Here is a 14,819-nt window from a genome sequence, read left to right as displayed (position 1 = left end):
TATTTACATGAACTCACATACTCTGCCGAGGTATCCAGCAGCCAGAGCCATGCTGCCCAAGGGATCGATTTTGGCTGGTGCTGGGTTAAGAATGACTGTAGTATTGTACGTGGGGGTCATGAAATCCTTGTTCTCCTCATTGCCGGAGTAGAGGGCAGCAGCCCTGCACTTCGCCCGCCTGCCCACCGGGCTGAGGGGGTCGCCCTCGGTGCATAATTTTCGCCAGGGCTCGGCCCCACCACCTCCAGGCTTGGCAGTTCAGAGCCCCGGGTTTGCCACATCCGTTATGAAAGTAACAAACTTGCTTGAGCCCCGGCACCTCCTTCCTTACAAATTAAGCCCTGGTCACCTGCAACTGGACTGCGCTTGCTAAGCAAGGGGGTTGGATGGCAGATCCCAGTGGAGGGCGGGGGCAGGGGTGGGACAGGGGTTTTGCATGGTGGTGTGGGTTCTGCGTAAGAGTCACCAGCACTACTGGACTTGCCCCCTCTCCTGTTTAAAAATAGAGCTTATTAGGCTCCACTGAGAGTCTTTTTTGGTTTGTTAAGTGGTCACTAGAGCTGAAATCACTGATAATCAGGTCTAAGTGCTTAGACCTGCTGCAGGACAGTGTTTCTGTGGAAGGAACGGCCCAGCCTGCACCGCTGTGAGGTTCCCCCTGAGAGCTGAAATCACTGAGAGCTGGGTGGAAGAGACCGACTCACGGAGGTCACAGTGGCAGGTGGCAGCAGAAGGTGATGGCGCAGGGCCATCGGCACTGGAATGAACGGTGGCGCGACAAACAGCGGCCGGAGCGAGTGGCAAGCAGCTGGAGGAACGAGCAAGGTGCCTTCTCCCCTGTACCCTCCAGGGTGGGAGGTGAACTCATGCAAAAGCACGTCTGAACTCTGGGTCTGCAGTGACCAAGGACAACAACTCTGAATGGGGTGCAGTGGAGGGAGAAGGGAAGGGCACGTTAAAGGGCTACGTTTTAGTGACTTTGCTCCAGAATGCTAGATTTGTGACTAAGAAACTTATATAACTATACATTTCCTAATAGGCCAGGATGTTTTTTTAAAAACGCATTATTTGCCAAAGTCATTATCTCACTTTGTTGCTATCTCGAGAGGCGTTATCTTGGGGAGTTTCTGTACTAAACATTTTTATTATATTATAATTAATTTTTACGTAACATAAGAATGGCCATATTGGGTCAGACCAATGGTCCATCTAACCCTGTCTTCTGACAGTGGCCAGTGCCAGGTGCTTCAAAGGGAATTAACAGAACAAGCAATTATCAAGTGATCCATTCTCTGGTGTCCACTCCCAGCTTCTGGCAGGCAGAGGCTCTCAGAGCATGGTGTTGCATCCCTGCCCATCCTGGCTAAGTGCCATCAATGGACCTATCTTCCATGAACTTATCTAGTTCTTTTTTGAACCGTGTTATAGTCTTGGCCTTCACAACATCCTCTGGCAAGGAGTTCCACAGGTTGACTGTGTGTTGTGTGAAGAAATACTTCCTTCTGTTTGTTTTCAACCTGCTGCCCATTAATTTCATTTGGTGACCCCTGGTTCTTGTGTTACGTGAAGGAGCTTATTCACGTTCTCCACACCAGTCAAGATTTTATAGACCTCTAGCATATCCCCTCTTAGTCCTCTCTTTTCCAAGCTGAAAAGTCCTAGTCTTTTTAATCTCTCCTCATATGGAAGATGTTCATTTTTGTTGCCCTTCTGTGTACCTTTTCCAACTCCAGTCTATCGTTTTCGAGAGGGGGCAACCAGAACTGCACACATTATTCAAGATGGGGGAATACCTGGATTTATACAATAAAAATGGAGGAACTTGGTTTGCCAGACAGATCAGTAAAGCCAATTCTGACAAACTATGTGAAAAGGCTGCAAAACACCAATCCTCTGGACTGCATTGACATGCAGAAAGCCTTATAAGCCAGTCATTGTCAAAGCCAATTTTAGAAGTACTTAATGAGGCTGTTAAAAATGCTGGAGACACGGTTTATTCAAACATGGCTGTCACATCATACTTTCATACTAAGCAAGAGATACCACCCACTACAAACTGGAGGCCAATGTTAAGGGCATTGTCATTTGTTAATCCTGAAGTTGGACACTGGTTCTGAGCAAGACCAACAAATGCTCACTGTCTTTCTGCAAGAAACTCAACTGACTGGTTAGAAGCATGTGGGTGCAACAGTGAAAGACTCAGCAGTGACAAGGTGAAGACCTCTCTCACCGCATTCTGAAAATGTGCCTACATGACTGATGAATGCTCCGATGCAAATGGGCATCAAGTATTAAGTCACTGCACGTTATCTTGATGTCAGTGGTAGGCCAGTGGATGAATTTCCAGCTGTTCAGGTTATAGAAGATATATCGGCTGCATCTCTGACAACCCACGCCTTAGAAGAGTTAAATGCTTATAAATTGAACCCCAAAGAGATGGCTGCTTGTGCATTTGATGGAGCTGCAAACTTCTCTAGAAGACATAGTGGAGTACAAGCTTTGCTCAGAGAAAAGTGTAACCCTTGTCTCTCCTATACACACTGCAGAGGCCATCTACTCCAACTAGCGCTAGGACGAGCTGCAGAATCTTCAAAAGACGTTTAAAAAGCTATAAATGTAATGTCTTCATTCGACTCTTTTTTTCAGCAAGAGTCCAAAAGGACTGAGCGTCTTGGAAAACATAGAAGATCCACTGGGACGGAAGTGCAAATTAGTCCAACCTGGGAAAACCTGCTGGCTTTCTGAGGAGCGATCCCTGGCTGTTGTCTTAAAATTACTCCTGCCTCACTACAAAAGCTACTTTCCCCCTCTTGGTATTGACGCCTCCTCATCATTTATTGGGAGTGGACCAAGTCCACCCTGATTGAATTGGCCTTGTCAACACTGGTTCTCCACTTGTGAGGTAGCTCCCTTCTCTTCATGTATAGTAATGTGTGCATCTGTAATTTTCACTGCATGCATCTGAAGAAGTGAGTTTTTTACCCACAAAAGCTTATGCCCAAATAAATCTGTTAGTCTTTAAGATGCCACTGGACTCCTCATTGTTTTTGTGGATACAGACTAACACGGCTACCCCCTGATACTTAAAACTACTGCAACCATTATTATTGGCTTTGGAAAGTATCTGCCGAGATGGAGCAGATCTAAGTAGGTTTCAGAGTAGCAGCTGTGTTAGTCTGTATTCGCAAAAAGAAAAGGAGGACTCGTGGCACCTTAGAGACTAACAAATTTATTTGAGCATAAGCTTTCGTGAGCTACAGTTCACTTCATCGGATGCATTCAGTGGAAAATACAGTGGGGATATTTTATATACACAGAGAACATGAAACAATGGGTGTTACCATACAGACTGTAAGGAAAGTGATCAGGTAAGGTGAGCTATTACTAGCAGGGGAGCGGGGGTGGGGTGCGGGGGGAACCTTTTGTAGTGATAATCAAGGTGGGCCATTTCCAGCAGTTGACAAGAACATGTGAGGAACAGTAGGGAGGGAAATAAACATGGGGAAATAGTTTTACTTTGTGTAATGACACATCCACTCCCCGTCTCTATTCAAGCCTAAGCTAATTGTATCCAGTTTGCAAATTAATTCCAATTCAGCAGTCTCTCGTTGGAGTCTGTTTTTGAAGTTTTTTTTGTTGAAGAATTGCCACTTTTAGGTCTGTAATCGAGTGACCAAAGAGATTGAAGTGTTCTCCAAGTGGTTTATGAATGTTATAATTCTTGGTGTCTGATTTGTGTCCATTTATTCTTTTACGTAGAGACTGTCCGGTTTGGCCAGTGTACATGGCAGAGGGGCATTGCTGACCCATGATGGCGTATATCCACCAATGTGATATATGCCATCATGGGCCAGCCATGTAAGTCTACTGTTGAAACCACTTGGGTCATTAAACAGTGCCATCCAGGCATCTACTACTACAGTAGCAGATCTCTGTCCAGCAATGGAAGCTACACTTGGATCAATCAGAGAGGTCCATTGAAAACGTACTGAAAGAAGCAAAGACTTCAGTTCAGAAGTGACTAATTAGGGCACTTTTATTGACTCCTTAAATAAAGAGGACAAAAAGCATAGGTATACATCTTTCTATTCCCTGTCATAGCAGCTACTGTCGAGCATTCTTTTTCCTCGTTGAATAGCACTGTGTGTTCTGGAAGAAGTCGCCTTCTGCCTGATCATGAGCATGTCATGAAGGACTGGAAGTACCGGACCCATGAGAAACCACCAAAAATGAACGCACCGCATTCGAGAAGTTCATTAACAGAGTTGTGCAAAATTACAAGAAGAAATCAAGAAGGATGTAGATGTCGTGCTTCATAGTAGGCTTGCGCAGCTAACATTAATTTGTGTGATGATTTAAAGATGTGAGTTAAATCTAATAAAATGGTCGTGAAACATTTTTCAGTTGTTACTGTGGTGCCATACAGCCCACCTTCAGCCTCACGGTCTCACCCCTCATTGGTCCTTACCCCCCTGTACTTTTGAACCCCATCCCCCCCCGCAATTTCAATTCCTGTGGAAAACACTGCCTGGTTAGGGTACCCTGGGCTTTGGGGGGAGGGTTAGCTCAGGGGTTTGAGCATTGGCCTGCTAAACCCAGGGTTGTGAGTTCAATCCTTGAGGGGGTCAATTAGGGATCTGGGGCAAAAATTGGGGATTGGTCCTGCTTTGAGCAGGGGGTTGGACTAGATGACCTCCTGAGGTCCCTTCCAACCCTGATATTCTATGATTCTATGATTTGGACCAGGGCCCCACGAATCTCCGAGTTTAAAATGTGCTGTTGAGAGTTTTATGGGTTAGAGAACACTGAGAGTGGGTGAAGCAGAGTCATATGCTGAAAGAAACATAAACAGTTATGTGAAGAAAGAAGAATGGCCCTTGGAGGGGACGGCTCAGCTCAGAAGTGAGAGGTTTGCACATGCGCTGTGATCAAACAGCAGAGGCCAGTGAAGTGGACAGGATCTGATTACAAATAAGGGTTGACAATGAAGTGAAGCCGGCTGGCGTTCGGGTAACAAGAAAACAGCGTTAGGTGAGGAAGGGGCAAAGCTGCTCACCTACAGCAAAAGCAAGAGCTGGAAGCTGAAGGAAAAAGCCCACCAGAGACTGAAGAAAACTGCCACATTTCAACTCCAAGTCCTGGGAGAACCAAGGAATCTGCAGTCTGGAATTCCATCTGCGCCCAACCACAGAGACTGGGCTAGAGTCTGCTCAGTTTATAAAGAGCCTGAGCTACGGGGAGTTTCTGTCCACCTTGGAGTATGTGTGATAGTCCCAGGATTCCTGCAGGAATCACTGGTGCATATGTGAGAATGGAAATTGTGAAAAGCGTAAGCCCCCCAGGAGAAGGAATCACTTGGCACCACAGTTTAAAAGAGGGGAAGGTGTGAGAGTAAAACTAGCCCAGTGTATAAAACTCTGACCCTTGGGGAAACCATTATGTGACGCCAGCGTGGGGGGGCCCAAATTGTCCAAATCTTAGAAATACCCCAAACCCCACAATAAATTCTAATGTGCTTACTCTGAATACAGAGGCTAACCAGATATGCCCCAGCACAGCCATCTGGTGTCCCGAGGCAGTCCCTGCAAATATTGATGCTACCTCCTTGATCTCAGAAAAGTTTGGGGAAGGAATTAGCCTCAAGGAAAGGTCCTGGCTCGGGCCCGTGGCAACCAGCTGGGAGCTGGCCTGAGTGTGGCGGGGGGAGCTGGAGCTGGCAGAGGGCTGCAGCAGGAAGAGGAAGCAGGTTCTCCCGAGCCTCGGCCCTGACAGGGTCCATGGTGTGCTAGCAGTGCCAAGGCAAGGCCAGCCGGTGTGGGATGAGCAGGCTGCACCCAGTGAGGGCAGGAAGGAAACACCGGCGCCTGGCACAGCGATCTCAGGTCTGAGGGGCTGGCAAAGGAGCCGGCAGAAGCTTTTTACACCACTAACAATCCCACGGTATGGGGAGTGCCCCGGCTGGCGTCAATCAGCCGTCGCTCTGCTGAGTCAATGGGCCAGATCCCAGCTGGCGTCAATCAGCCGTCGCTCTATTGCCTTGGCCCCACAATGGGCCTGGCCTGCATCTGCAGCTCCCTATCTCAGTGCCCTTACAAGATCATAAACAGGGATGCATAAATAGAGAAATCTTGAGTAGGGGTCGAGAGGGTTCTTTTACCTTTGGCACTGGTGCGACCACTGCTGGAATCCCATGTCCAGGTCTTGTGCCCACTGGTCGAGGAGGATGTTGATAAATTGGAGAGGGCTCAGAGAAGAGCCACGAAAATGATTGGAGGATTGGGAAGCTGCCTGATTGTGAGAGACTCCAGGAGCATTGTCTTTTTTTAGCTTAACAAAGAAGAGCTTAAGGGGTGACTTGATCAGTAGACTTGGGGAACAAATACTTGGTATGGGGTTCTTCAGTCTAGCAGAGACAGGGCTAACACCAGACAGTGGCTGGAGGAGGAAGCTAGACAAACTCAGACTGGAAATAAGGTGTAAATGATTAAGAGGGTGAGTAATTAACCACGGAAACCTTTTCCCAAGGGTCGTGGTGGATTCTCCATCACTGGTAATTTTAAACGATCTGCTCTGTGAGTTATCGTGGGGCTGGTCTCTGGCCTATGCTAGGCAGGAGGTCAGATCAGATGATCACAATGGTCCCTTCTGGCCTGGGGATCTCAGATCTGTTAATCGCTTTCCTACTTCTACGTGATAGCCCCATTTTTATATATCCCGGAGTCCTTGAGCCTTTTGCCAGAGCAGTGCACAGACAGCTCATGCTGAGGTGATTATCTCTGGTGATCCCTAAATCTGTCTCTGGATACGGGTACGCTTGGAGCTGGAGGTGTAGCGTACCAAACTGAGATGCCAAGTCTGGACTTGGGATGGCTAGACCATCCCGCTGCTCACGCCACCGCGGCTACACTATTCTTAACGCATTCATTTGATCAGTGCTAGCTCAGGTACATCTAGATCATAGAACCGGAGGGTTGGTAGAGATGTCAAGGGGCATCTATTCTGATTCCCTGCCAAGACGTAGGATTTGTTGTGTCTAACCCATCCCAGACAGGTGGCTCCAGCCTCCTTTTGAAAACCCCCAGTGAAGGAGATTCCATGACCTCCCAAGGTGTCTGTTTCACTGTCCTACTGTTCTTACAGTTAGGGAGTTTTTCGTGGGCTTTAATCTAAATCTGCTGTGCTGTAGTTTGATCCCATGGCCTCTTGTCCTGCCCCCTGTAGCAAGAGAGAACAACTTTTCTCCATCTTTTTTATGGCAGCCTTTCCCGTGTCTGAAGACCACTATCATGTCCCCCCTTAATCACCTTTTCCAAACTAAACATACCCAGTTCCTTCAGCCTTTGCTCATATGGCTTGCATTCCATCCCTTTGATCGTCTTTGTCGCTCACCTCTGGATCCTTTCCAGTTTCTCTACATCCTTTCTGTACCTTTCTATACCTTCGAAAGAATAGTAAATATGGCAGGCGACCAGCTTGGCTTAACGGTGAAATCCTAGTGGATCTTAAACATAAAAAAGAAGCTTACAAGAAGTGGAAGGTTGGACATATGACCAGGGAAGAGTATAAAAATATTGCTCGGGCATGTGGGAATGAAATCAGGAGGGCCAAATCGCACCTGGAGCTGCAGCTAGCGAGAGATGTCAAGAGTAACAAGAAGGGTTTCTTCAGGTATGTTGGCAACAAGAAGAAAGCCAAGGAAAGTGTGGGCCCCTTAATGAATGAGGAGGCAACCTAGTGACACAGGATGTGGAAAAAGCTAATGTAGTGGAGTGCCGCAGGGGTCGGTCCTGGGGCCAGTTTTGTTCAATATCTTCATAAATGATCTGGAGGATGGTGTGGATTGCACTCTCAGCAAATTTGCGGATGATACTAAACTGGGAGGAGTGGTAGATACGCTGGAGGGCAGGGATAGGATACAGAGGGCCCTAGACAAATTGGAGGATTGGGCCAAAAGAAATCTGATGAGGTTCAATAAGGATAAGTGCAGGGTCCTGCACTTAGGACAGAAGAACCCAATGCACAGCTACAGACTAGGGACCGAATGGCTAGGCAGCAGTTCTGCGGAAAAGGACCTAGGGGTGACAGTGGACGAGAAGCTGGATATGAGTCAGCAGTGTGCCCTTGTTGCCAAGAAGGCCAATGGCATTTTGGGATGTATAAGTAGGGGCATTGCCAGCAGGTCGAGGGACGTGATCGTCCCCCTCTATTCGACATTGGTGAGGCCTATCTGGAGTACTGTGTCCAGTTTTGGGCCCCGCACTACAAGAAGGATGTGGAAAAATTGGAGAGAGTCCAGCGAAGGGCAACAAAAATGATTAGGGGTCTGGAACACATGAGTTATGAGGAGAGGCTGAGGGAACTGGGATTGTTTAGTTTGCAGAAGAGAAGAATGAGGGGGGATTTGATAGCTGCTTTCAACTACCTGAGAGGTGGTTCCAGAGAGGATGGTTCTAGACTATTCTCAGTGGTAGAAGAGAACAGGACAAGGAGTAACCGTCTCAAGTTGCAGTGGGGGAGGTTTAGATTGGATATTAGGAAAAACGTTTTCACTAGGAGGGTGGTGAAACACTGGAATGCGTTACCTAGGGAGGTGGTAGAATCTCCTTCCTTAGAGGTTTTTAAGGTCAGGCTTGACAAAGCCCTGGCTGGGATGATTTAACTGGGAATTGGTCCTGCTTCGAGCAGGGGGTTGGACTAGATGACCTTCTGGGGTCCCTTCCAATCCTGATATTCTATGATTCTCGGTGACCAAAACTGGACACAGCACTAGAGCTGAGGCCTAACCAGGGCCGAGCAGAGTGGTACTAGCACTTCCAGTGACTTACATGCTTTGCCTCTCTTAAAGCAACCTAAAATTGAAGTTGCTCTTTTTGCATCACAACAGCATCACATTGTTGACTCGTGCTGAGGATGCGATCCACCAGAACTCCCAGATCCTTCTCAGCAGTGCTGCTGCCAAGCCAGTTATCCCCCATCCTGTATTTGTGTATTTGGTTTTTCTTCCCTAAGTGCAGCACCTTCCATTTGTCTTCGCTGAATTTCATTTTGTCGTCTATAGCCCAGTTCTCCAAGTTATCAAGATCCCTGTGGATTTTAGCTCTGTTCTCCATTGCAACTCCCCCCAGCTTTGTGTCATCTGCACACGTGATCAGTGCGCTCTCTCCTCCGACATCCAGGGCATTAATAAAGATGTTCAACAACACCTGGCCCAGAACAGATCCCTGTGGAACCCCACTGGAAACCACCCTCCAATCCAACATCATTCCATTAATCGTTACTCTTTGTTCACAGTTGTTTAACCAATTATGCATCCACCTAATGGGAGTTCTGTTGAGCCCACATTTCTCCAGCTTACTTATGAGACTGTCCTGTGGGACTGTGTCAGAAGCCTGGCTGAAGTCCAGGTATATTATGTCCACTGCATTCCCCCATCCACCAAACCAGTTACCCTGTCAAAGAGGGAAATCAAGCTGGTTTGGCAGGGTTTGTTCTTGGTAAATCCAGGCTGGCTGCTAACGATCACCCCTTCCTCCTCCAGGTGTTTGCACATGGAATGTTTTATACATGGCTCTAGTCGCTTCCCAGGCATTGAGGTCCAGTGACTGGCCTACAGTTCCCTGGCTCCCCCTTTCCAACCCTTGTTAAAGACGGGCCCTACGTTGGCCCAACCATAGCCCTTCTCCAATCTTCCAGGACCTCTCCTGTTATCCATGAGTTGGTAAATATTATTGCCGATGGGTCTGAGATTTCTTCAGCTAATTCCTTCAGCACCCTGGGTGACTAACATCCAGCCCTGCTGACCTGAATTCATTCAGATTGGTCAGAAGATCTGTGACATGTTCTTTACTTAGCCCGATCTGCAGCCCTCCCCATTTATTGTCTGTTGTAACTTCGCTAGTTGTCCGGTCACATGTCATTTTTTGTGAAAAGACTGAAGCAAAGTCGGCATTGAGCAGCTCTGCCTTCCTGTCATCTTCTGTTACCAGCTCACCACCTCCACTGAGCCACGGGCCCACACTGTCCTTGGCCTTTCTGTTTTGTCTGACATCTTTGTAGAACTCCTTCCTGGTGTCTCTAACATTGCTTGCCAGCTGTGGCTCATTCTTTGCCTTGGCTCTCCTGACTTTGTCCCTACACTTGTGCTATTCCCATGTATCCTTCCTTGGGGCCGTGCCCTCCTTCCATTTCCTGTATGGGTCCCTTCTGGTTTTTACACAGCTACAAAGCTCCTTATGCAGCCACATCGGCCTCCTGTGGCTCTTCTTCTCTATCCTCTGCCTAAATCTCTGTGAGCTGGAATTTACACATCCAGCTCCAGGCGGCAGAAGTGTCGCTGCTGTCCAAGACCGTCTCCCCTGCCCTGTAGATAGAATCTGCGTTCTTGGTCTTACATGGCATTGGCTGTATTAAAACCCATCTTCTTGGATTGTGACCATTTAACCAGGTGCTTCGGCTCCCTCTGTAGCAGGATCCTGTCCTTATTTACTGCTCCACCCATCTGTGTGTCACCTGCCAACTTTACCAGCGAAGATTTATATCCTGTGTTGGCCAGTGATAAAAATACTAACTCATGTTGGACCAAGAATTGATCGTGGGGGAACCTCGCTAGAAATAGCCCCACTCACCAATGGGTCTCCATTAATAACTCCATTCTGAGATTGGTCAGTCAGCCAGTCTGTAATCCACCTGCTCATTCCATATAGTGCAAGGTTTTTTAACCAAAGTGTCATGAGGTACTAAGTCCCATGTCATGGCGAAATCCAGTGAAATTAACCATGCTGTTGTACTCAGGATCGACATCAGGGTAACCGGGCTGCACTTCTCGGGCCGTCCCTTTTGCCCTTTTCTAATACTGCAACTACACTGGAAGCCCTCCAACTCTGGGATTTCCCAGCTTTCTCAAGATTTGTTTTAGCACTGCATCCACATTTCTGGGTGTTTTTTTCCCCAGCATAATTTCTTTGTGGAATCATGGCATTTGGGGGTATCCAGGAGGATGTCCTTGACCAACTCCCTCTTTTTGTTAACACTGCCTGCGCCAGGGAAGTTGCCAGAGCCAGTCCTGAGCCCCCACTTTCCTTGCTGGGTGTGGGGGGAGAGGCCTGGCTGCCCCAGACATAGCTCCAGGGAGCTCCATTGCCGATTCTGCCCCGGCCTTCCAGACCAAGCCCAGTGGGACTCTGCTCTTAGGAGTAGGCATAGCTCCTGGCATAGCACGGGCACATGCCCAGCTCTGGGCAGCATGGGAGCTGCTCCGGATTCCCATTCTCTCCACTTAATGCCTCAAAGGCATTGGTGCCAGCTCTGAGCTGGGACACCAGGGAAGCAAGAGCTCGGTAACAGCTTCATGTGCCCATCCTCTGCATGGGCCACCTCAGCGCAAAGCTCATGAACACGTGCGGGAGGCTTTGGCAGGGGCATCAGGACGGGAGCGGCGCTGGCTGCGGGGCCCTGGATTGGGTGGGCGGGGGCGTCTGTGTGGGAGAGCTGCCAGCCCAGGGCCCTGAATTGGGTGGGCGGGGGCATTGGGATGGGAGCGGTGCTGGCCGCAGGGCCCTGGATTGGGTGGGCGGGGGTGTCAGTGTGGAAGAGGTGCCAGCCCGGGGCCCTGGACTGGGTGAGTGGGGGCATCCATGTGGGAACAGTGCTGGGCGGGGGTCCTGGACTGGGTGAGCAGGGGCGTTGGTATGGGAGCGGGGCCTGGCGGGGGCCCTGGACTGGGTGGGGGAGTCGGTACGGGAACAGTGGTGGGCAGCGGCCCTGGACTGGGTGAGTGGGGGCATCAGTATGGGAGTGGTGCCTGGTGCGGGCCCTGGACTGGATGTGCGGGGGTGTCGTTGTGGGAGGGGTGCTGAGCGGAGGGCCTGCACTGGGTGGGTGGGGGAATCTGTGTGGGAGAGATGCCGGCCTGGTGCCCTGGACTAGGTGGGGCGGAAGTGCCGGTGTGGGAGAGGTGCCAGCCTGGGGCCCTGGACAGGGTGAGCGGGGGCATTGGTATGGGAGCAGTGCTGGGCGGTTGCCCTGGGGTGCGGGGGGATGTTGGTACAGGAATGGTTCCAGTTTGGGGCCCTGCACTGGTTGGGTGGGGGTGTTGGTACAGGAACGGTGTTGGGCAGGGGCCCTGGAGTGGGTGTGCGGGGATGTTGGCATGGGAATGGTGCTGAGCGGAGGGCCTGCACTGGGTGGGTGGGGGCGTCCATGTGGGAATGGTGCCGAGCGGAGGCCTTGGACTGGGTGGGCGGGGATGTCGGTGTGGGAGGGGTGCTGGGTGGGCGCGGGTGTCAGTGTGGGAGCGGTGTCGGACGGGGGCCCCAGCGTGGCAGGGCGGGGATCTCCCCCTCTCCCTCTCTCCCCACGGTGCTGACCTGCTGCCCCTCTCCTTGCAGGTTCTCAGATCGATGACCACGTTCCAAAGCGAGCTTCGGCCCGGATTCTCGCTCCCCCCGGAGGCAGGTCTAGTGGCATTTGGTAAAACCAGCGACCTGTCCCCAAACTAAGGACGCAGCAGCAGCACCCCACTCCTCCTGCTGGCCCCGCCCCCACTGGAAGACCTGGCCATGCCGCCTCCACCCACCCCGGGGCACCGGGACACCACAGTGCTGTCCAGCAGGGCTGTTTGCCATCCAGTCCCGCCAGGCGGTGGTGCCCGCTGGGAGGAGGCTGCAAGCCGTGCCCTCCTGCGGGTGGGCCATGGTAGGGGTGCCCTCACTGTATGGCCATGCACCCGCGCATGACTGCAGCTCCTTTCTGTGAGATAACGTTTGCTTTGCAGGCTGCACAGCTGGGCTCCTGGGCCCACTGCATGCAGCGCGAGCCAGCAGCAAGCTGCCTGCGGCATGGGGCAGGTGGGGCGCTGGTGCGGGCCAGGCCGGGCAGGGGGAGGGAGGGAGGGCGGCCTCTACGTTCCCTTTTCTGTTTGCACGTTGGGTTTGGATCAGTGAGTTTTGACTTGTTTGTGCATCACGTGAAAATAATCCCAGGTGGTTTGTGTCATTAGCGTTAGGGGAGAAGCGGGAGAAGGTCCGGACCCCATGGCGGGAAGGGGGCGCAGGACCCCCCACACCAGGCTGCTGACTCCATGCTATGGACAGCAGGCTCTGAAAGGAGGGTGAGGCCCCCCTCCCTGGTACACACGGAGCAAGGGCCCCTGACTACGTCCAGATGTGCTACCCCCCACACCCACACCCAGATCCCCGTGTGGGGATATGCTAAACCAACCCTCCGTCCCGTGGCTGGGCTCCATTCAACGGGTGATGGCATTGCGCCCCCTTGGAAAGCATTGAGTACCTCGGGTGAACAGGTATGTCTCTTCCCTCTCCCTGTAGGTGGTTGCCATGGGAATGAGCCCAATGAAGCCACCTCCCAGTTGAACCAGGTTCAGGAGTTTGAAAAATCCAAGGTTTCCGAGCAGCAGCCGTGTTAGTCTGTATCCGCAAAAAGAACAGGAGGACTTGTGTCACCTAAGGGGCTAACACATTTATTGGAGCATCAGCTTTCGTAGGCTACAGCTCACTTCATCGGATGCATAGAATGGAACATAGAATAAGAAGATATAAAAATACCTACAGAGAAGGTGGAAGTTGCCGTACAAACTGTAAGGGGCTCATTAATGAAGATGAGCTATTATCAGTAGGAGAAAAAACTTTTGTGGTGATAATCAAGCTGGCCCATTTGGACCGTTGACCAGAAGGGGTGAGGATACTTAACATGGGGACATAGATTCAATTTGTGTAATGACCCAGCCACTCCCAGTCCCACAGACCTTGGGAGACAGGCCAGTCCTTGCTTACAGACAGCCTCCCAACCTGAAGCGAATACTCACCAGCAACCACACAACAGAACCACTAACCCAGGAACCTATCCTTGGAACAAAGCCCGATGCCAACTCTGTCCACAGATCTATTCAGGGGACACCATCACAGGGCCTAATCACATCAGCCACACTATCAGAGGCTCGTTCACCTGCACATCTGCCAATGTGATAGATGCCATCATGTGCCAGTAATGCCCCTCTGCCATGTACATTGGCCAAACCGGACAGTCTCTAGGTAAAAGAATAAACGGACACAAATCAGACATCAGGAATCAGAACATTCAAAAACGGGCAGGAGAACACTTCAACCTCTCTGGCCACTCAGTAACAGATTTAAGGGTGGCAATTTTTAACAGAAAAGCTTCAAAAACAGATTCCAATGAGAAACTGCTGAGCTTGAATTCATATGCAAACTAGATCCCATTAACTTGGGTTTGAATAGAGCCTGGGAGTGGCTGGGTCATTACACATATTGAATCTATGTCCCCATGTTACGTATCCTCACACCTTCTGGTCAACGGTCTAAATGGGCCAGCTTGATTATCACCACAAAAGTTTTTTCTCCTGCTGATAATAGCTCATCTTAATTAGTGAGCCCCTTACAGTTGGTACGGCAACTTCCACCTTCTCTGTATGTATTTTTATCTTCTTACTCTATGTTCCATTCTGTGCATCCGATGAAGTGGTCTGTAGCCCAGGAAAGCTTATGCTCCAATAAATTGGTTAGTCTCCAAGGTGCCCCAAGTCCTCCTGTTCTTTCTGAAAACTCCAAGCTTCCCTGAGACTGATGTGCGCCCACCCCGAGCGGTGCCAGTGGGCTGGCCCTGTGCCCCCTCCTCCACAGCAGTGACAGTGGTCCAGCCTAACCCCCCACCTCCCGGCAGTGCCAGTGGGCTGGCCCTGTTCCCACCGTCCCTGTAGCAGTGTCATTGGGCTAGTCCATCAGCTGGGGTGCCATGGCGGGGAGGGGACACCCCCTGCACCCCAGAAACCAGCCAGTGGGGCC

The 14,819-nt window shown here is 50.5% G+C and overlaps 1 protein-coding gene across 2 annotated transcripts in view; it reads left to right on the top strand.

The window, feature by feature from the left end:
- The window catches only part of DPYSL5 (dihydropyrimidinase like 5), a 99,908-nt gene extending 86,410 nt beyond the window's left edge, over window positions 1-13,498 (top strand). The window contains exon 13 of one of the 2 annotated variants that reach the window (XM_073335460.1): window positions 12,387-13,498. In XM_073335460.1, the coding sequence (XP_073191561.1) occupies window positions 12,387-12,472 (86 nt within the window). In that variant the 3' untranslated portion in view covers window positions 12,473-13,498. Of the gene's footprint in view, window positions 1-4,138; window positions 4,621-12,386 lie in introns of those variants that run through there. The other variant, XM_073335461.1, reaches the window with a different exon arrangement.
- The last annotated feature ends 1,321 nt before the right edge of the window (window positions 13,499-14,819 follow it).

The sequence above is a fragment of the Lepidochelys kempii genome, chromosome 3 (genome assembly GCF_965140265.1).
Source record: "Lepidochelys kempii isolate rLepKem1 chromosome 3, rLepKem1.hap2, whole genome shotgun sequence".
Lineage (NCBI taxonomy): Eukaryota > Metazoa > Chordata > Testudines > Cheloniidae > Lepidochelys > Lepidochelys kempii.
Note: the sequence above shows the minus strand (reverse complement) of the source record. Positions and strands in the feature narration are given on the sequence as shown.